The following is a 23667-nucleotide window of genomic DNA, read 5'->3' as shown; positions in this document are numbered from 1 at the left end:
ACGGTAGCCCCGCTACAATGAGCAGTGAGTCATACTTGCTTTGTTTTGATTTTCAGCTCAACTTTATTTTGTTTGTGAATATTGTGCGAGTGCTGGCCACAAAAATCAGAGAGACAAATGCTGGGAGATATGACACTCGGAAGCAATGCAGGTAGGGTTGATGTCTCATTAGTGCCTTGTTCCTTTAGTCAATCTCATTTATGTGATTTTGTATGAAAAAACATTAGATATTGTAAATACCACTTTTCAGTAAATGTGCCTTTTAAATGAACATCTTATTCCAAATGTGCCTTTGAGTTGAATCATTTTCTTTTATATTCATGATCCATGTGTTTGTGTTTACAAGCCATTCACGTCATTTACTGAGACTGAGGATACAGGCTGTGTTATGAATTTAAAGCAGGTTCATCTGTGTCCGAAACCCTGATGAAGGCAGCTTAGCTGTTGAAATGTTGGGATTTATTAAATGTATTGCGTCGTAGCCATGGGAGAATGCATATTTTATTTTCTAATATGTGTATTGGAAAAGATTAATTAAACATGACTCCCATAATGCATTACGATCAGGCAAAAAAACATATTTTTACGCCAATATGCAGTCTGAGCCAGGTGTTTGGTGTGTTTGATACCATTCCATTGACTCCGTTCCAGCCATTATTATGAGACGTCCTCCCCTCAGCAGCCTCCACTGGTCTATTAAACCCAGTTGTGGGCGGCGGGTAGCCTAGCGGTTAAGAGCGTTGGGCCAGGAACCGTCTCGGAAGAGAACATTCCGTGGCTGGGGTGAGTGGGGTCCTTGATGATGCTGCGGGACTTCCTGACTACTCTGTTCACTGCAGAGGTTGACAGCCCAGTGTCCCAGCTGCAGTGTTTTGTACATGCTCTTCTCATATCTAAGTGCAAGACAAATTTTGACATGCTATGAAGCCATCCCTATAGGGCTTCCTGAGTCTTTGTTTAATTCCCACTCCTGTCTGGGGTAATGTGTTGGTTGGCAGGTCTTTGCCAAGGCTTGAAGGCTGAGGGGGTAACCCTCCTGTCAGTCATTAGTAAACAGACATGACATCAGATCCAGGTTGTCTCTTGAGCCCGCTCCATTCCCACAGGTGTAGATAGGATTGTCACGGATAAGGCTATGGTCAAAAGTAGTGCACAATATAGGGAATAGGGTGCCATTTGGGATGTAGACTGTTTTCCTCTTGCTCTCTCCCTCGCTCTACTTCACCTAACTCTTTCTCTAGCTGTGATTTATTTACTTTTTTTTTTTAAACTGCTGAGTGTCTTTGAACAATTTAGATGCAAAGGTTGGCTCGATATTAATGTTAACGTGTAGATTGCAATGTGTAATCATCCTTGGCTATTGACATTTGTATCACAAATCTGTTGAGGGGATTGTTTTTGGAAAGTGCTCAAGGGAGCAGTGCTTGACTCGGGCCGGAGTTCACCAGAGCGGAGTACTGGCACCTCAAATGTTCTACTGCTTGAGCTCCTCTTCCTCTTATAGAATATTACCTCAGACTTGATGCGGAACTCCTGTACCTAAATGTAAACAATACCGGCACCCAAAATGAGTACCGGCATATATTTCAGTCCCAAGCACTGCAAGAGACTGTCAGATAAAGATGGCTGGCAAGAAGTTCAATTATTTTAGCTCGATGCCAGCTGCATGTGGTTTAGCTTGACCCATGTCTTTTCCATCCTGTCCCTCTCAAACCCCATCACCACCACATGTACTTTTCCAGACACCTAGCGCATGCACTTTTCCAGACACCTAGCGCATGCACTTTTCCAGACACCTAGCGCATGAATTTGACCAGACACCTAGCGCATGCACTTTTCCAGACACCTAGCGCATGAATTTGACCAGACACCTAGCGCATGTACTTTACCAGACACCTAACGCATGCACTTTACCAGACACCTAACGCATGCACTTTACCAGACACCTAACGCATGCACTTTACCAGACACCTAACGCATGCACTTTGCCAGACACCTAACGCATGCACTTTGCCAGACACCTAACGCATGCACTTTGCCAGACACCTAACGCATGCACTTTGCCAGACACCTAAACGCATGCATTTTACCAGACGCCTAACGCATGCATTTTTCCACATACCCAACGCATGCATTTTACCAGATACCTAACGCATGCATTTTACCAGACACCTAACGCATGCATTTTACCAGACACCTAACGCATGCATTTGACCAGACACCTAACGCATGCATTTGACCAGACACCTAACGCATGCATTTTACCAGACACCTAACGCATGCATTTTACCAGATACCTAACGCATGCATTTGACCAGACACCTAACGCATGCATTTTACCAGACACCTAACGCATGCATTTTACCAGATACCTAACGCATGCATTTTACCAGATACCTAACGCATGCATTTTACCAGATACCTAACGCATGCATTTTACCAGATGCCTAACGCATGCATTTTACCAGACACCTAACGCATGCATTTTCCCAGACACCTAACGCATGCATTTTACCAGACACCTAACGCATGCATTTGACCAGACACCTAACGCATGCATTTTACCAGACACCTAACGCATGCATTTTACCAGATACCTAACGCATGCATTTGACCAGACACCTAACGCATGCATTTTACCAGACACCTAACGCATGCATTTTACCAGATACCTAACGCATGCATTTTACCAGACACCTAACGCATGCATTTTACCAGACACCTAACGCATGCATTTTACCAGATACCTAACGCATGCATTTTACCAGATACCTAACGCATGCATTTTACCAGACACCTAACGCATGCATTTTACCAGACACCTAACGCATGCATTTGACCAGATACCTAACGCATGCATTTGACCAGATACCTAACGCATGCATTTGACCAGATACCTAACGCATGCATTTGACCAGATACCTAACGCATGCACTTTTCCAGACACGTAAACTCATGCACTTTACCAGAAATGTATCATGGACAGTAGGCTTTCTCATACAGCCTAATGCAGGGGTGTCAAACTCAATCCCTTGTACTTGATTGATCAATCATTCATTGATCATTGATTAGGAACTCCCCTCAGCCAGTTGTATAGATCTTAAATGGACACAATTCAAATGGAAATAACATAAATCAGCAGACACAGCCCTCCAGAGATTGATTTTGCCACCCCTGGCCTAATGTTTTGTATTGTATTAGATTTTTGTCTGATGCTGCACAACGGATTCCCTCAATAGAGGATTATACAGTGTTCTACTGTCCCTTTCACAGGAAACTGGCTAAGTCCACTCTAGTGCTGGTGCTGGTGTTCGGGGTCCACTACATAGTGTTTGTGGGCATGCCACACTCGTTCAAAGGGATCGGATGGGAGGTCCGAATGTACTGTGAGCTCTTTTTCAACTCTTTCCAGGTGCTCGCATTCACCCCAATTGGGGATCCTGCTTTGTATTGCATGTAAAATACACATTTACATAAGTATTCAGATCCTTTGCTATGAGACTCGAAATTGAGCTCAGGTGCATCTTGTTGATCATTGATCATCCTTAAGATGTTTCTAAAACTAGATTGGGGTCCACCTGTGGTAAGTTCAATTGATTGGACATGATTTGGAAAGGCACATCTGTCTATATTGGCTCCCACAGTTGACTGTGCATGTCAGAGCAAAAACCAAGCCATGAGGTCGAAGGAATTGTTCGTAGAGCTACGAGAGAGGATTGTGTCAAGGCACAGATCCGGGGAAGGGTACCAAAAAATGTCTGTAGCATTGAAGGTCCCCAAGAACACAGTGGCCTCCATCATTCTTAAATGGATGAAGTTTGGAACCACCAAGACTCTTCCTTGGCCCCCGGCCAACCAGAGACTGGTTGTAAACTATGAAACACTGCCCTCTCTCCCAACCCTATATAAGCCCCTTTACGAAAATGTTACTTCCTGTTCCGAGGACGTTAGGGCGATGGTCCTACGTTAAAAGGGCTCAGATAATAACCTAACAAAATTAGCATCGAATTTCAAAGTGAAGATGACGGTCAACACACGGAAAGGATGAATTTCGACTATACCAGCCAGAATATAGCATGAGCTTAAAAGTATGGCAACTTGGTATGAACTTTGAACTCTTATTCACTCCAGAAGTGATACCTCCTAGCAGTCGCTGTAAACGTGGGCTAGGAAAGGACGGACGACGTATCTGTCTAACACACACAACGATACTACAACGTATCCAGTTTACCACCAGAGACATTCTTCAGAGGACCAGATCCATGCTGGATCAACCCGCCTTCTATCGTCAACCAATCTACCGAAGCGCTGCTCAGAGTAAATATTTATTGCATTCTCCTTTTTCAAATGGGCGGTTATTTAGAATGCATAAGATACTGTATTGACGATAGCATAGCTGCCTACAGCCCGATAGAGACACAAAACCTTTTTGCTCCTCAGTCTTCCTGCTCTTTCACTCAAACCCAACCCCCTTTCTTTGTGTAACCAGCTGTCATATCTGTTCCGTCCGCTAGGGCCGTTTTCCTTTATGACATAATTTGTAATCAATGTATGATCCATTCTGTGTAGATGTAATTCTGTGTGATTATTTAGGTATTTAATAAATAAATAAACCAAATTTTGTATTGCTGATTCGACTTGTTAGCCAGGGTTCGTGAAGATAACCAATAATTTACAACTTTCAGATGAGACTGAATAAGGCGAGGATTAAATATGACTGCTACTGATGTAAAAGGTTACTAGGTCTTTAAGAGTTTATTCGGAAGATAACAGCTCTATAAACATTATTTTGTGTGCCCCCGACTTTCTAGTTAATTACATTTACAGATAAATTATTTTTTAGAATAGCATGTCATATCACTTAATCCGGCAAAGCCAAAGACACAACAGCATCAATACAGGACCAAGATTGAATCGTACTACACCGGCTCCGATGCTCATCGGATGTGGCAGGGTTTGCAAACTATTACAGACTACAAAGGGAAGCACAGCCACGAGCTGTCCAGTGATGCAAGCCTATCAGACGAGCTAAATTACTTCTATGCTCGCTTCGAGGCAAGTAACACTGAAACATGCATGAGAGCATCAGCTGTTCCAGGCGACTGTGATCACGTTCTCCGTAGTCAATGTGAGTAAGACCTTTAAAACAGGTCAATATTCACAAGGCAGCAGGGCCAGAAGGATTACCAGGATGTGTACTCCGAGCATGCACTGACAAACTGGCAAGTGTCTTCACTGACATTTTCAACCTGTCCCTGACCTGAGTCTATAATACCAACATTTTTCAAGCAGATCTCCATAGTCCCTTCTGCCCAAGAACACGAAGGTAACCTGCCCAAATGACTACTGACCCGTAGCGCTCACGTCTGTAGCCATGAAATGCTTTGAAAGGCTGGCTCATATCAACACCATTATCCCAGGAACCCTAGACCTACTCCAAATTGCATACCGCCCAAACAGATCCACAGATTGCACTCCACACTGCCCTTTCCCACCTGGACAAAAGGAACACCTATGTGAGAATACTATTCATTGACAACAGCTCAGCGTTCAACACCATAGTGCCCTCAAAGCTCATCACTAAAGCTAAGGACAATGGGACTAAACACCTCCCTCTGCAACTGAATCCTGGACTGCCTGTCGGGCCGCCCCCAGGTGGTAAAGGTAGGTAACAACACATCTGCCATACTGATCCTCAATAAAGGGGATCAGTGTGGCAGATACAGTCCCCTCCTGTACTCCCTGTTCACCCATGACTGCATGGCCAAGCACGACTCCAACACCATCATTAAGTTTGCTGACGACACACCGACAACGATGAGACAGCCTATAGGGAGGAGGTCATAGACCTGGCAGTGTGATGCCAGGATAACAACCTCTCCCTCAGCATGATCAAGACAAAGGAGATGATTGTGGACTACAGGAAAAGGAGGACCAAGCACTCCCCCATTCTCACCGACAGGCAAGTTTGAGAGCCTCAAGTTCCTTGGTGTCCAAATACACCAAGACAGTCGTGAAGAGGGCACGACAAAGCCTATTCCCCCCCAGGAGACTGAAAAGATTTGCCATGGGTCCTCAGATCCTCAAAGTTGCAGCTACACCATCGAGAGCATTCTGACGGGTTGCATCACTGCCTGATATGGCAACTGCTAAAAATTGTCAGACTCCAGCCACCCTAGTCATAGACTGTTCTCTCTGCTACCGCATGGCAAGCGGTACCGGAGCACAAAGTCTAGGTCCAAAAGGCTTCTTAACAGCTTCTACCCCAAAGCCATAAGACTCCTGAACAGCTAATCAAATGGCCACCCAGACTATTTGCATTGCCCCCCCCCCTTTTACGCTGCTGCTACTCTCGGTTTATTATCTATGCATAGTCACTATAACTCTACCTACATGTACATATTACCTCAATTACCTCAACTAACCGGTGCCCCCGCACATTGACTCTGTGCTGGTACTCTCAGTACATAGCCTCGGTATTGTTATTTTACTGGTGCTCTTTTAATTACTTGTTACTTTTATATTTTTTACTGAACACTTCTTTACTGCATTGTTGATTACTTACAAGCTCTTAAACATTTCACTGTAAGGTCTACACCTGTTGTATTCGGCGCATGTGACTCATGCTGTGGAGAATTTTCAGGGACTGGGACACTAGTCAGGATCGAGGGAAAGATGAACGCAGGAGTGACTTCGGGACAAGTCTCTGAATGTTCTTGAGTGGCCCAGCCAGAGCCTGGCTTTAAACCCGATCAAACATAGCTCTGCAGCGACGCTCCCCATCCAACTTGACAGAGCTTGAGGATTTGCAGATTTAGAATAGGAGAAACTCCCCAAATACAGGTTTGCCAAGCTTGTAGCGTCAACCCAAGAAGACTCGAGGCTGTAATCACTGCAAAAGGTGATTCAACAAAGTACTGAGTAAAGGGTCTGAATACTTATGCAAATGTGATATTTATTTTATTTGACATTTTATACATTTGTTAAAATGTCTAAACCTGTTTTTGATTTGTCATTATGGGGTATTGTGTGTAGCTTGATGAGAGGGAAAAAAGCAATGTAATCAGTTTTAGAATACGGCAGTAACTTAAATTCAAGAGGTCTGAACACTTTCCGAATGCACTGTATTGACCATTGCTAATAGATTTAAAACTGTAGAAAGCAATAGTGCTGAGCAATTAGTGCTTTTTGAGGTCAAATCGGTTAAATTATTTTAAAAAATACTTTTATGAATGCTGAACACTATCGATCATGTATTTTCAGGTAGAGATACCTCGCGAAGCAACTGCTCCATCCCTCTTGATTGTGCATTTTTCTCTCTTCTCAGTCTCCGGACAAATAGGGGCACAATGGATTATGGTCATTGTAGTTACCACTTTTTCTGCTCTAAACTATGTTGAATATTGGGCTGTTGTAAACTACAACTCCCTGCTACATTGCACAGTTCGGGCTTGATCTGATTTACCTCTATTCGAGAAACTACAGTGAGAAAATGCGCATTGAGCTCACAGAAAAAAAACGGAATGAAATCAAATTCAAAAAGTCAATTATTTGTTTTTTAAAAATAACAGAAATTTCCGTTAATCGCTCAGCACTTGAAAGCAATATTGATACGATTTTAAATGTGAGAATTTGAGCATTATAGCTTAAAGGGACATTACACTTTCACTTCTTTCAGATGTTTTCTGACCTCTAATGTAGTCTTATGTCAAGATGAAACCACATCTCATGACATGTGCAAATCCAGCTATGAATAAATGAATGAAAGGATGAGCACCAGATAAAACCAGGAATGTAAATGGTGCTCATCTTTTCCATTCATTTGGGATTGAAGTGTATAGCTGGATATACACAACACAACACAACTGATGTCGTGGGACATGCTTTTATCTTATCACACTACTTTTGAAAAAAAAAAAATACAATCCATTGTGTGTTTTTCTTTAAGAGCTCTCTTTCCTGAGACCATCATGTCGATATTATTCTCCGAAGGTCATGGACACCTCTCATTTGTAAAGAATGTCACATCATTCATACTGTCAGCGGGAATTTGAGCTTTCAACACATGCCTCTAAACTTAGTCGCTTTCATCTCTTCGTAGGGTTTCTTTGTGTCCATTATCTACTGCTACTGCAATGGAGAGGTGAGTACTGTTCACCAGACCCGGCCAGAAGGTTTAAGATCTTCTCCACTCTAGAGCTGCTGCTTTCAAGAATCTATCATGCTGAACTCTCTAATTGAACCAAAGTCACGTGCTCATTTGTTGCCCATTTATAAGTGTTCTAGGAACTAACCATAATGAGAGGGGGGGGAGATGTTATTAGAACTAATGGAACTTATTGATGTCATTTATTAGAACAATAGAACAGTCATACTGTGCGTACGCATTGTACCCATCAGTGATACTTCAAACCCTGTTTGTGGGTATTGTAAGTAAGTAGGCTACCAGAAAATACCCATTGTTACTACCGCATAACTTGCCGGTCAATACCACTGTAAAAACAGTAGCTACTGTAAAATAAAGTGCTACTTTTCCCCCAATAATTTCCACATTTATTAGTCCCATATACAATATTTAGAGAGTTTGGTCATTTAGAACGTAATGTTCCGAGAGCACCCCTGCTCTCATCCATGTTCGTTGCTAAGTGATAATTGACGCTTCTGGGTTGGGCTGTTTATTTCTGAAAGCTTTTAAAACCTCTGAAAAAGTCCAGTGAAAGCGAATATGATATTTGTGGGCACCACAACACAATAGGAACTTTGGCATTGGCAATAATATGTATTCAAGTCTCTTGTGTTGTGTTGTCAACAAATTTCATTGTGAATGTCAGTCGGTCAAAACAACATTTGAATTCACTATTCTGTTTTTCTTGTTTGCGGCGAGTCATTTCATTGAGAATGGTTGGAGGCGCTCTTGTATTGTTACATCAACAAAGTTTCGCGATAAAGGTGCTAACATTGCGTCCATTCTAAAAGTTGTCTGAACTCCCCAAATAAGTTTCTGCCCTGACTGGTACTATAGGCTACCATACAAAATCCTGACCCATATCATGACCCACACAATACCACGACCCATACTATACTATACTATAACCTGACCCACACAATCCTCTTGTTCTCTTCAGGTCCAGGCAGAGATCAAGAAGACCTGGACCCGCTGGAACCTGGAGTTCGACGGTAAGGGACCAGCGGCATGTGCCAACTACCGGTACGGCCTCAATCAGACCACTACCAGTCAGCCCCAGCCGTTGGCCGTGATCTCGGGCACCTCCTCTCTCTTCTCCAGCCACGTGTACCGCAGCAGCCAAGCCAGGCACAGCGTCAGCACCCACACCACCTTGCCCGGCTACGTGTTCAGCAACTCTGAGGTGGAAAGCCTGCCCCCATCCATCCTAGAGGAGCCAGACGAGAGAGCCAAGCAGGTGGACGACATCTCCCTCCGAGAGTCCTTACCTGTGGTGAATACCACCAGCATAGGAGAGGACTTGGAGGAGACACTGTAGAGAGAGAGAGAGAGTAGAGGGAAAGTGGGAATGTACAGCTGACAACAATTGTGTTTTTTATATTTTTTTGAATGACAGGACAGAGGGAAGGTAGAGCAGGAGATACACAGGAATTAGGGCCACAAACAGAAAGTGGCTGAGACTGAACTCTGAACTCAAATTCGCATCGTCAAGAGAATACGTGGTTCGGAGTTGGCAGCCTTAACACTAGACCACTAGACCAGACTCTAATATCTTTGATGTTTTGGGGATACTGTATATCACCATATCCTTGTCTTACGCCAGCTAGCGTTTTTTTTTTCATGGACTGTTATTTGTCACTCCGAGTGGTGGCTAGACAATCAGTCAGGTCTGTGGCTAAATATGACTGGACTGGTGCTGCAGCTACAGACGAGTTTGTGTCTGTGTCATTCGTAATGCTGAAGACAATTACAGTGCCTTCAGAAAGTATTCACACCCCTTGACCTTTTCCACATTTTGTTGTATTACAACCGGAATTTTAAATGGATTCAATTTAGATTGTGTCACTGATCTACACACAATACCCCATAATGTCAGTGGAATTATGTTTTTAGACATTTTTACAAATGAATACAAATGAAAAAGCTGAAATGTCTTGAGTCAATAAGTATTCAACCCCTTTGTTATGGCAAGCCGAAATAAGTTCAGGAGTAAAATAATACGTTCCATGACTATCCCATTTCTGTACCACACAAATTCAATTATCTGTACGGTCCCTCAGTTGAGCAGTGAATTTCAAGCACAGATACAACAAGGACAAGGTAGGTTTTCCAATGCCTCGCAAAGAAGGGCACCGATGGGTAGAAGAAAAAAAAGCAGACACTAAATATCCCTTTGAGCATGGTGATGTTATTCATTACACTTTGGATGGTGTATCAATACTCCCAGTCACTACAAAGATACAGGCGTCCTTCCTAACTCCTGACTGAGAGGAAGGAAACGGCTCCGGCATTTCACCATGAGGCCAATGGTGATTTTAAACCAGGTAGAGTTTAAAAATGTATTATAATAATTGAACCTTTATTTAACTGGGCAAGTCAGTTAAGAACAAATTCTTATTTACAATGACGGCCTAGGAACAGTGGGTTAACTGCCTTGTTCAGGGGCAGAACGGCAGATTTGAACCTTTGTCAGCTCGGAGATTCGATCTAGCAACCTTTCAGTTACCTGCCGGTCCTAAATGACGAATTAAAGGAAGCCTGTACAGGATATTCCAAAACATGCATCCCATTTGCAATAAGGCAAGTAATATTGCAAAGAAATGTACTTTTTGTTCTGAACACAAAGCATTATGTTTGGGGCAAATCCAACATAACACATTAGAGTACCACTCTTCATATTTTCAAGCATGGTGGTGGCTGCATCATGTTATGGGCATGCTTATCATTGTCAAGGACTAGGGAATGTTCTTGGATAAAAAGAAAAGGAATAGAGCTAAGCACAGGCAAAGTCCTAGAGGAAAACCAGGTTCAGTCTACTTTCCAACAGACACTGTGTCACGTTCTGTTCTTTGTGTTGTCTTTGTTTTAGTATGGTCAGGGCGTGAGTTGGGGTGGGCAGTCTGTTTGTTTTTCTGTGTTGGTTTTTGTGTTTGGCCTAGTATGGTTCTCAATCAGAGGCAGGTGTCGTTAGTTGTCTCTGATTGAGAATCATACTTTGGTAGCCTTTTTCCACCTGGGTTTCGTGGGTGTTAATTTCCTGTTTAGTGTTTTGTCATTCACCTTACGGACTGTTCGTTTGTTGTTTATTGTTTTTGTTCAGTGTTCATTTTGCTTCATTAAATTATGGACATTTACCACGCTGCGTTTTGGTCCTCCGATCCTTCTCGCTTCTCCTCCTCAGAAGAGGAGGACGAGATCCCTTACACACTGGGAGACCAATCCACCTTTCAGCAGGACAATAACCTAAAACACAAGGCCAAATATACACTGGAATTACTTACCAAGACGACATTGAATGTTCCTTAGTCCTAGTTACAGTTCACAGGATAGCAGAGCCAAAAATGAATTGTACATAATAAAACACTTGATTGCATAATGCACATTAACCAAATCGATCACATTCAGTGATCATATAACATATGATCAACTTACAGTAATGTAAGATCAGGCTATGATGTAAGCTAGGCCATTAGAGATTTTATCCCCTTACCAGGTTAAAGACCCTACTTCAAACACATGTGTGTAGTACCGACCATATCCATGTTCTATGTCTGTATTAATAGAACCCCATTAGTTGTGCTCCTGCCCTGTCATTTCTTCAGTACACTACATCTGAGCCCCACATGGCACCCTATTCCCTTTACAGTGCACTACTTTGACCAGGGCCCAATAGAGCTCTGGCCAAATGTAGTACACTATATTGGGAATAGGGTGCCATTTTGGACACATTCTATATGGACCAATTAATGGCCTTTATCTAGAAAATGCATTCATTACTGCTCTGCCAATTCCAGCCAGTAACACTCTGGTCGCTTTGGTTTCCTGTATGAGTAATAGTTAATTACTATGAATCAGAATACAGAGTGGATTCAACAAAGCAGTGTGCGATTTGACAGAAAAGGCACAATCCCTGCAAATGTCAATTTGGTTTTAAATGGAACACCTGGGTGACTACTGACAACCAAAGCATATGCAGTATATACCTGGTTGCTTCACAGAGGAAACTCGTCAAATAAGCATGTGGAATTTCACACGGCACAGCTAGTGGTAGTATGTCTGGCATTTTACTTTAACCTTGACCTCTCTCTCTCTCAGCAACAGAAAAATCTATTTTCCAAATGGCATGTGGTTTCAGCCACAGTTTATTTGAACATGTTTATTGGCTAGTTTGTGGTAGTCCTGTAGTGAAGTAGGATACCTGTAAAATAAAAAGGCCCATGTGTTTTGGTTGCTTTAGAATTCATTAATAGCCCCATCTTTACATTTGCCCCAGTTCCATCCCTCAGCTTACCAAAAAAGTGGTGGGCAGTAACTGCTTTGTTGTCGTTTGAATACCAGATTGCCCCTTTAACCAAATACCAGGAACACACTTTTCGATAACACTTTACTTGACACCCAGTGTCATAACCATGTCATATTTCATAACAGTTGTCATAACCTATCTTAATACTGTCATGACCCATATTTATACCTGTTGTGACATATATTGTGTTATTTTATGGCTGGTCAAATCCCACATATAATTGAAATTCTTTTTTTCTCTGCCAAGAAGATTCCTTTCATTTGAAACTTTGTGTCTTTAATCCTTTGCTGTTGTTTTAATGAATTAATGTTTTTTCATATTTTAAATAACTTGTAGAAAATGCACTTTATGACACTGTCATGAAGCATTATGAGCATCTTGTGTCACTTTATAACGCTGTCAAGAACCATCATAATCATGTAAGCCAGATAGACCTATCACGTACATGACCTTATATCAGTCATCTGTCAAAAACAGGGTGTCTTGTCCTGCTCCAGAAATCTGCTCCTGCATTTATCCTAGTCCTCAGCAACAGAGCATTGGGGTAGGTGCATGTCTGACATCAATGTGTGGGCAATTACAATTAGAATTGAATATGGTCAATTTAAAAAAAAAAATATATATAATAAACATACTGTTGACACGTAAGCTATGGTGTAATGGAATGTTTTGCCTCGTGTGGTAAGTTTTGTGGGTTTTGATACTCTTGTATAGGTGTCATAACTAGCCATAAAATAATGCAATATATGTCACAAGACTAAATTTGTGTCATGACAGTGTTATGACCATATTATAACAGGTTATGACAAATGCCATAACAGGTTATTGTGACCTCTGGTGGACAACCAGAAACTTGCATCGGACGACGACCCCATAGACGGACCGGGCGACTTCAACAGAGATCGACGACAGAGACATACAAGTGTAAATATATACATTGCAATTATTTCCGATTGAGCGGTCGTTCATGTGCAAAGTATTCACATTCCCATGAGCATAGTTTTCCAACTGTATGTAAGATGAGTCCCCTCTGTCTCTCCCGCTCTTTCTTTCCCCACCCCTTTCCATTGTGTAACAAGCCGTTACATCGGGTTAGTCCACTAGGGACTTTTCATTGCATTATGTTAGTAATCAATTTAACCTATACTGTGTGTGTTTATGTATTTCTGTGTTATTGTTTAGTTAGTTAGTAAATAAATAATTAACCCAATTTGTGTATCGCTGAATAATAATTTAGACTATTGTTTGTGCAGATTTACGAGGCCAACGACATCAGAATGAGACTGATAATAATGATAAATGGATGACTGGTATGATAACGATATACATTCTTGAGTTAATTCGGGAAACGGTAACTCATTAAACAAACTTTTCAAGTGGTGCCCCAAGTTCCTAATGAGTTAATTGTTACATGATTAATTGAATCGCGTAATAATGAAACAGTTAATTGATTTGATAAAATAGCCATCATCACATTAATAATAGTCACATCACGACAACCAGTTATGTCAACTGTTATGACGTGTTATGATGCTGGAGGTCAAGTAAAGTATGACCTGCTTTTCAAACTGGAATTCAATCAAACCTGCTAGTGATGTTTACACAGTGTCTCACACACTTCCTGAAAAGTGAAAGCATAGCTGTGAGAGAGTATCGGGTTGTCGTTGTAGGTTTGTATACAGTACCCAAGACCAACCTGTGATTTTATTTGAACATGGGGAAAAAGAGCTGCTGCATAAACTTATTGATTGAACATGCAGAACCATGGATCAATGTCATTCTTTGGGATCTTAAAACTAAAACTGGCTTGGCGGCCTGTCAAACGATTTCCCAAGTCTTTTATTGAATTTCGGACATGTTATTAGTTGAACTCTTGGGCTGTGAAAGCAACTGATATATTGACTTGAAACTACACAGTAACTCTGATAAATATTCTAAACTAGCCCCCAGGAGCATAATAAGTGTCTTCTCACTTCTTTCACAAAGTATTACCCTTAAACATGAGTAGCACACAGTAAGACAAGATGTCTACGAAATTAACTTGCTGACTAAGAACAATACAGAATAAATGGCTGTAGCATACTGCCAAAAATTACCTAACTTTTGCAAAATAGTGGAGAAATTAGCCATTAGCTAAATGTATGTCTTCATGTCACACTGTGATATTGAGCAGCCAGAGAGTAAGAAAATGGCAGCCACATTTTCACACCAGCAGCTAGGTATCCATCCAATTGGTGACAGAATGTTCTAAAATTCCGCATGTAGAAAATATGCACATTTTCCCACCAGAATTTATTTCCTTCTTAATGCGTTTCAGACAATCAGTTGTACTGTGACAAGGTAGGGGTGGTATACAGAAGATAGGCCTATTTGGTAAAAGACCAAGTCCATACTATGGCAAGAACAGCTCAAATAAGCAAAGAGATACGATTGTCCATCATTACTTTAAGACATGAAGGTCAGTCAATCTGGAAAATTTCAAGAACTTTGAAAGTTTCTTCAAGTGCAGTCACAAAAACCATCAAGCACAAAACTAGCCCTCATGATGACCGCCACAGGAGAGGAAGATACAGAGTTACCTCTGCTGCAGAGGATAAGTTCATTGGAGTTAACTGCACCTCACATTGCAGCCCAAATAAATGCTTCACAGAGTTCAAGCAACAGACACATCTCAACATCAACTGTTCAGAGGAGACTGCGTGAATAATAACAATGACACTGTACATTTTTTTGTGGGGGGGGGTATAATGACAGGAATGTGAATAATGGCGGTGGAGACCGATGGGGCACGCAGTGGCACACATCTACACACTCTGATCCCAATCATCTGAGGGGTATTGTTGTTAGAACAAATAGCGCAATAATGTATCAATGTACCACTATTCTGGGGAAACCGCGCTCAATTGAAGAATATCCCAATATCAGATATTCCCAAACTGGGGTACGCATATCCCCAGGGGTACAAAATTAAACCATCTAGTGTGTAGCGAAATAACAACACAATGTCAAATACAGGTAGTCAAATAATTAACATCTAATCACATTAGCCGTTACTCTCCCGCAGGAAACCTTCACTCTTGCGCAGACATTTAGACACATGACAATTTGAAAAATAAGCCATGGGAGAGTTTTGAGCAAGAAGAAAGATGACTTTCAAGTAGTAAGACATGTATAAAAGCAACATATACTATTAATAAGAAGGGGCTAGAAGAGTCTTATATGTTGTGCTAACGAGTGGCTAGGACAGGCAAGCCCCATACTATTGTGGAGGACTTCATTCTTCCTGCTGCTGCGGATATGGCTGGAACAATGCTGGGGGAAAAGGCCCCAAAAAATATACAGACAATGCCTTCATCAAACAACACTGTTTCACGACGCATCGGTGACATGGCAGGAGACGTTTTGAAACAATTACTGCCTCACATACAAGCCAGTGAATTATATACATTACAGCTGGATGAGTCAACAGACGTGACAGGCCTGGCACAGCTCCTGGTATATGTCCGTTACGTTTGTGGGGGGTCAATTAAGGAAGACATCCTCTTCTGCAAAACACTGGAAACCAGTACAACATGAGAGGATATTTTTTAAGTACTGGACAGCGTTGTGACATCCAATGGACTTTGGTGGTCAAGATGTGCTGGTATCTGTACTGATGGAGCAAAAGCCATGACAGGGAGACATAGTGGAGTGGAAACGCGCGTGCAAGCAGTTGCTTCTGACGCCACATGGATACACTGCAGCATCCAATGAGAGGCTCTTACTGCCAAGGGAATGCCTGACAGCTTGAAAGATGTTTTGGACACTACAGTGAAAATGGTTAACTTTGTTAAAAGAGCGCCAAAAGGAAATAACAGGGGCTGCGTGCACATTCAATGCACAACAGCACGCACATACAATACAAGTAAAATGATACAGAACATAATTCAAACAAAATAAAAGACATACCTGCACACGGAGAGACAACGCACATTATGTCAACCCTTGGAGCAGTCCTAGCTCTCAGGCACCTGCGCAAGCACATGGACACTCCCTCAAACACTGTCCCAAGTACTCACAAGTTACAATAGATACCCTAGTTAGCGAGCTTTGTGAAACTTGTTAACATAAATCTTTATATTATCCACATTGTAACAGACTTATGGTAGCATAACAGTACATTGTGTAACATTATGGGGTACGGAAATACAGATAACCCGCGATGGGCCAAACCAAAATATACAAAACTTTTACAATCACATGTCTGTACAATATTGATATGAAAAAGTGTTTGTACACCAAAGAAAAACATTAGCTATGCAGCTGTAATTAAATTTAAAAAATACACTGAATTATTATTATTATCAAATTATTAACATCCCCTCTTGACCTGGCCTATTTGAATTGGTTCTTGTGTGTAATTTGGTGCATAATCTAGGGGAACAACATCACACTGCTAAATTTGCATTACGCAATGATATGGGCAGCGACCATGTAACGCTTTTACAACATACAGAATGCTGGTTATCAAGGGGCAAAGTATTGACACGTTTTTTTAAATTGAGAGATAAGCTTCAAGTTTTCTTTACTGACCATCATTTTCTCTTGTCTGACCGCTTGCATGATAACGAGTTTCTCAAACAATTGGCCTATCTGGGTGATGTTTTTCCTTGCCTGAATGATCTGAATCTAGGATTACAGGGACTCTCCGCAACTGTATTCAATGTGCGGGATAAAATTGAGCCTATGATTAAGAAGTTGGAGCTCTTTTCTGTCTACGTTAACAAGGACAACACACAGGTCTTTCCATCATTGTATGATTTTTTTTGCGTGCAAATGAACTCAAGTTTATGGACAATGTCAAACGTGATATAGCGAAGCACCCGAGTGAGCTGAGAGCGCAATTACGCAGGTACTTTCCCAAAACGGACGACACAAACAACTGGACTCGTTATCCCTTTTATGCCCTGCCTCCAGTTCACTTACCGATATCTGAACAAGAGAGCCTCATCGAAATTGAATCAAGCGGTTCTGTAAAAATTTAATTTAATCAGAAGCTACTGCCAGATCTCTGGATAGGGCTGTGCTCAGAGTTTCTTGCCGTGGCAAATTATGCTGTTAAGACACTAATGCACTTTGCAACCACGTAGCTTTGTGAGAGTGGCTTCTCGGCCCTCACTTGCATGAAAACTAAATACAGGCACAGACTGTGTGTAGAAAATGATTTAAGACTGAGACTCTCTCCAATACAACCCAACATTGTAGAGTTATGTACATCCTTTCAAGCACACGCTTCTCATTAACCTGTGGTGAGTTATTCACATTTTCTGATGAACAAATAAGGTTTTATTGTCAGATGGCTAAATAAAGAGCAAAAATATTGATTATTATTATTATACTTCCCACGAGCCGGGTTGTGACAAAAAAAAAAAAAAAAGTATCATATAGTGTGCATGTGGCAGGCTTACAATGATGGCAAAAAAACAGCATTTGAGAGTGCGCTGACTCTGGTGCTAGAGGGGATACGCAGCTGGAGGTTGAATGTTTGAAGGGGTACGGGACTATAAAAACCACTGATATATATGAATGAATTAAGCATTAGAGGCTGAAATACATCTAGCGCTCAGATAAAATTCCAAATCTGGCTGCACTGATTCAGGGTGACTAATCCTGAAGAACAGCGATGAGATGTTATCAATGGTAGAAAGTACTGGTTGTACTGGTTCAATCAAGGGAACTTGGATCTATTCTTCAGAATTTCTGGGTTTATCCAACAATGCCATCCTTTGGCAAGTATAATATAGCTGTGAGTCAGGAGTGATGGTAACATAGCATTCTGTTATCAGAAGGGCTAAGCATCACATTGAAAGCCCTGAGGGCTGTGGGCTTTCTGGAGGTCATTATGGAAGACGGGACAGATGAGGGCAAGAGCTTCCAGGTCATCTACGCCACCTCCCTCCACCACCAGTTAAAGCTGTATGCAGACAGCCTGGTCTCAGATCTGTTTGTGCTGCATGATAAAGACCATACGGGTTGGCTATCCAGCACAAACAGATCTGGAAGCGGGCTATGAAATGTGTGCTCACTCTCCAGGTATTATAGATAGATACAAGCCTTTAAAAATAGAGGTATGTATTTACACTGAGTGTACAAATCATTAAGAATATCTATTCTTTTCATGACATAAACTGACCAGGTGAAAGCTATGCTCCCTTATTGATGTCACTTGTTAAATCCACTTCAATCAGTGTAGATGAAGTGGAGACGGGTTAAAAAATTATTTTTGCCTTTGAACAGGGTATGGTAGTAGGTGCCAGCCACACCGGTTTGTGTCAAGAACTGTAACGCTACTGGGTTGTTCACACTCAACAGTTTCCTATGTGTATCAAGAATGGTCCACCACCCAATGAACATCAAGCCAACTTGACACAACTGTGGGAAGCATTGTATTCAACATGGGCCAGAATCTCTGTGGAACGCTTCGACACCTTGTAGAGTCCATGCTCTGATCAATTAAGGATGGTCTGAGGGCAAAGTGAGCACAACACTACAATGGTGAGTCCAAAAATGTCTTGTATAAATGATGTAATATGCCAGGGAGATATGTATACTGTAGCTAAGAAAGTAATACTAAGTTTATGTTGTGTAGTAGCCCATGTGCCTCACACTAATAATTTGGTCTCTTTCCCCCTCAGAACTTAGCCTACTGTTTTGACTTGGTGGTGCACATGTACTGTAGCCTATAGCATGTTTTAGAGAACTGTCATCATCGAATATTGTAAGAGCTTTCTTTGTCTGCCTATATGCCCCCTTTATTTATCATACGGTTCTGACTTGGTGTACATGGAGAATACTGTAAGAACGGCCCTTGTTCTGAATGATGTCGCTGTACATTTCAAAAGTGCTGAACAAAGAGCTACATTGACTAAGTCCATCTTAGCTCGCTCATTAATTTCGAAATTACAGATTGCCTCTTATCCGCTCATCATTCTCTTATGCCGTAGTTTGTACATCTCAATTGCTTATATAGGTATATATCATTAGTATCTTATTAATCATTTTAGGCTATGTTGGAATGATTTACCTGTTTTGCTTACTTTGTGTATTATAATTAGCTCATGTGCTTTTCTTGACGAGGAGATACTATATAATGTTGTTGGTCTGTAACCATGTTTGCCAGTGACAGTCTCTTCACAGTCAAATATTTGTTTTCAACAAAAAGTTCAGTAATAGACCCATGTAATTCCAGTTGATGTTGCAAGGGTGGTTGTTTTGTTTGCGCAATGCGCAGTCTGTGCGTCGGTATATTGTATATAAAAGTGTGTGGGGGGAGCACTTCGGAGAAGGAAGGCAGAGAGCGCGCTTGTTTGAAATGGAAAAGTGTCGCGGTAGCTTTTGATAAAGAATAACATCCAGACGAAGCAGCTGCTTTATAAGTGGGATGCACTTGTTGAGCGCTACATCCCGAGGGGTTCGTGCTGATTTGACTGAGATTGGGACAGCCGGTTAAATGGCGTCCCTTGAGAAAGCAAGAACAAAATGTATGTCAGGAGAAGTGCAGTATTATCATAAGGAGACGTATACTTGGAATACGGAGGAGGAATGGAGGGAAAGAAGAGAGGCAGAGGAGGTCTAAGAGAGAGAGGGAGGAAGCTGGTGAGCTTGAGTTGGTTAAAAATGTCGGGGGAAAAAGGTAGATGGTTTGTTAAAGAAGAATGATAGAAATTGCAAGCAGAGTAAGCTGAAGACAGGAGTGGAAATGAAAGTGGATGAGGGCGAATTATCAGAGGTGATTGGTGTGGTGAAGTTCTCGGAGACTGATGCTTGCACCGAGGGTCAGGATAAAGAGGAGTCTGACAGTCGGAGTGAAGTGTTTGGAAAAAAGTGGACCCTTGCCTTTTAGGGTGGGTGAAAACAGAGTTGGGTGCTGTGGAATCGGCGAGGGTAATCAGAAGTGGTCTTGTGATAATTGTTTGTGTTTCTGCTGGTCAAAGGTAGAAGTCGCTCGGCGTTAAGAGACACAGTTATGTGTGTTTCCTGTCCTTCATGAGATCGCCAAATGAAACACTCGTCATAACTGTCCCTTCATTGTCCACGGACCATTCACACATTCTCAAAAGTCCTCTTCTTCAACTTTGATATTTGGTTGATATGTAGATATGAATGCAACATATGAATAACGTGTATCTTACATGTTATATCAACCAACCATCCTTCCTATACAGTTGAAATCGGAAGTTTATATATACTTAGTTTTGAGTCATTAAAACTCGTTTTTCAACCACTCCACAAATTTCATGTCAACAAACTATAGTTTTGGAAAGTCGGTTAGGACATCTACTTTGTGCATGACACAAGTCATTTTCCCAACAATTGTTTACAGATTATTTTACTTATAATTCACTGTATCACACTTCCAGTGGGTCAGACATTTACATACACTAAGTTGACTGTGCCTTTAAACAGTTTGAAAATTCCAGAAAATGATGTCATGGCTTTAGAAGCTTCTAATAGGCTTGACATAATTTGAGTCAATTGGAGGTGTAACTGTGGATGTGTTTCAAGGCCTACCTTTAAACTCAGTGCCTCTTTGCTTGACATCATGGGAAAATCAAAAGAAATCAGCCAAGACCTCAGAAAAAATAGTTCATCCTTGGGAGCAATTTCCAAACGCCTGAAGGTACCACGTTCATCTGTACAAACAATAGTATGCAAGTATAAACACCATGGGACCACGCAGCTGTCATACCGCTCAGGAGGGAGTCGCGTTCTGTCTCCTCAAGATGAATGTACTTTGGTGCAAAAGGTGCAAATCAATCCCAGAACAACAGCAAAGGAGGAAACAGGTACAAAAGTATCTATATCCACAGTAAAACGAGTCCTAAATTGAGCCACTGCTACAAAACCGCCATAAAAAAGCCAGACTTCGGTTTGCAACTGCACATGGGGACAAAGATCGTACTTTTTGGAGAAATGTCAACTGCTTGGCCATAATGACCATCGTTATGTTTGGAGGAAAAAGGGGGAGGATTGCAAGCTGAAGAACACAATCCCAACCGTGAAGCACGGGGGTGGCAGCTTCATGTTGTGGGAGTGCTTTGCTGCAGGAGGGACAGGGACTTCACAAAATCGATGGCATCATGAGGGAAGGAAAATTATGTGGATATATTGAAGCAACATCTCAAGACATCAGTCAGGAAGTTAAAGCTTGGGTGCAAATGGGTCTTCCAAATGGACAATGACCCCGAGCATACTTCCAAAGTTGTGTCAAAATGGCTTCAGGACAACAAAGTCAACGTATTGGAGTGGCCATCACAAAGCCGTGACCTCAATCCCATAGAAAATGTGTGGGCAGAACTGAAAAAGCGTGTGCGAGTAAAGGAAGCCTACAAACCTGACTCAGTTACACCATCTCTCATTATTTTCAATTATGTTCTGATTTAATCTCTGCATTTTTTGTTAGAAAGGAAAGGGTTAAAGGGGGGATACATCTAGCTAGCTAAGTCAGCCATTGGCTAGACCATCAGACACCTGATAGAAGGCATCTGCCATTCAACTGTATTATGGCAAAACACTCGGAGTGACAGTGGAATCAACCAATCACATTGACTTGTAATGGGTGGAACTTCTGCCTTCTCAAAGGCCATCAGGCCACTGTGCAATAAGTGAACTGCAGTTACACTGCAAAACTACTGCAGTAAAAAAAAAAACGGTGTTTGCAGAATACTCACTTATATACTGCACTAGAACTGCAGTTATACTGCACTCTGATTGCAATATTTTGTTGTAAGGGAACAGTGCATGATGACTGAATAGCACATTGCAAATAGCCTATATGAATATAATATATTTCACGTGCTTTGCGATTGTGTAGGCTACATTGTGCATGATTTCTCTATTGTACTACATAAGTAATACGTCGTATACCTCCACTATACTTTGATACGCAATAGTAGGGATTAAGGAGAGTATAGGCAATGCCCACTGAAAAGAAAACTGGGTATGGGTACAGTATACCAGGCAGAGCCCCACAAAAACATATAAATAACTGGGCTTGCCTGTTTTGCAAGTTATTTTGGCATTAATACTTGTCACATATCAGTTTGCAAACAATGTAAAAAATAATATATATCATTGAGTTAATAAAGTTGCATACAATCATGGTCTCTTTTTTGATTTCTTGAGTAAGGCGGCTCCAAAATGCAGGTGTTTCAGCCTAGCTCAGTGTTTTATGTGGTGGTGGGGCAAGCCAGCAAAAAATACAGAGCATCTACTGGCAAGTCCTTTTTAATCCTTGTCATATGAAGAGAAATGATAGATAAAATGTATCGGTGCTCATCGGCCATTGGGACATAAACATTACACAACAAGTTGGAAATCGCAAATTCAACGAGTGGTTTGGAAGGAATCAGTGACAGTGGCTGTGTGGTCCCAAATCTGGGATTAAGGGGCTCTTTTCCAAATTTAAAATGATAAACAGTCAACATCGGCCATGCTGTCAATGGAACATGATTTGTGCTGCGCTCAAAACAACTGTTAACCTTCCTGTTCAAGTGAGCCGAGCACAACAATGTGAGTCCAAAAAAATTATGTTTTCTGCTTCATAAATGATGTAATATGCCAGGGAGATATGTATGCTGTAGTTAAGAAAGTAATACTAAGTGTATGTTGTGTAGTAAGCTGTTAGTAGCCCATGTGCCTCACACTAATAATTTGGTCTATTTACCCCTCTTAATTTCGCCTACTGTTCTGAATGTTTTACTGTAGCCTATAACCTGTTTTAGAGAAATGTAATCATTGACTATTGTAAGAGCTTTCATTGTCTGTGTATATGCCCCCTTTATTTATCCTATGGTTCTAACTTGGTGTACAGGGAGAGCACTGTAAGAACGGCCCATGTTCTGAATTCTGTCGCTGTACATTTCAAAAGTGCTAAACAAATAGTTATATTGACTAACGTTACGTCCGTCCTAGCTCGCTCATTGTCTTAAATTACGGATTGCCTCTTATCCGCTTGTCGTCCACTTATGCCATAGTTTGTATATCACAATTGTCATTAGAAACCACATTTGCTTAAGTAAGTCAGCCATATGGGGCGGCAGCGTAGCCTAGTGGTTAGAGCATTGGACTAGTAACCGAAAGATTGCAAGATCAAATCCCTGAGCTGACAAGGTACAAATCTGTCATTCTGCCCCTGAAC

General features: G+C 41.5%; 1 protein-coding gene across 1 annotated transcript in view; it reads left to right on the top strand.

Annotated features, from left to right (window-relative positions):
* Positions 1 to 11319, top strand: part of LOC115134294 (parathyroid hormone 2 receptor-like) — a 42364-nt gene extending 31045 nt beyond the window's left edge. The window contains exons 10-13 of the mRNA XM_029668117.2: positions 57 to 151; positions 3274 to 3412; positions 8102 to 8143; positions 9126 to 11319. Coding sequence (XP_029523977.1) covers positions 57 to 151; positions 3274 to 3412; positions 8102 to 8143; positions 9126 to 9503 — 654 coding nt within the window. The 3' untranslated portion in view covers positions 9504 to 11319. The remainder of the gene's footprint in view (positions 1 to 56; positions 152 to 3273; positions 3413 to 8101; positions 8144 to 9125) is intronic.
* Positions 11320 to 23667: the final 12348 nt, after the last annotated feature.

The sequence above is a fragment of the Oncorhynchus nerka genome, linkage group LG2, assembly GCF_034236695.1.
Source record: "Oncorhynchus nerka isolate Pitt River linkage group LG2, Oner_Uvic_2.0, whole genome shotgun sequence".
NCBI lineage: Eukaryota > Metazoa > Chordata > Actinopteri > Salmoniformes > Salmonidae > Oncorhynchus > Oncorhynchus nerka.
Note: the sequence above shows the minus strand (reverse complement) of the source record. Positions and strands in the feature narration are given on the sequence as shown.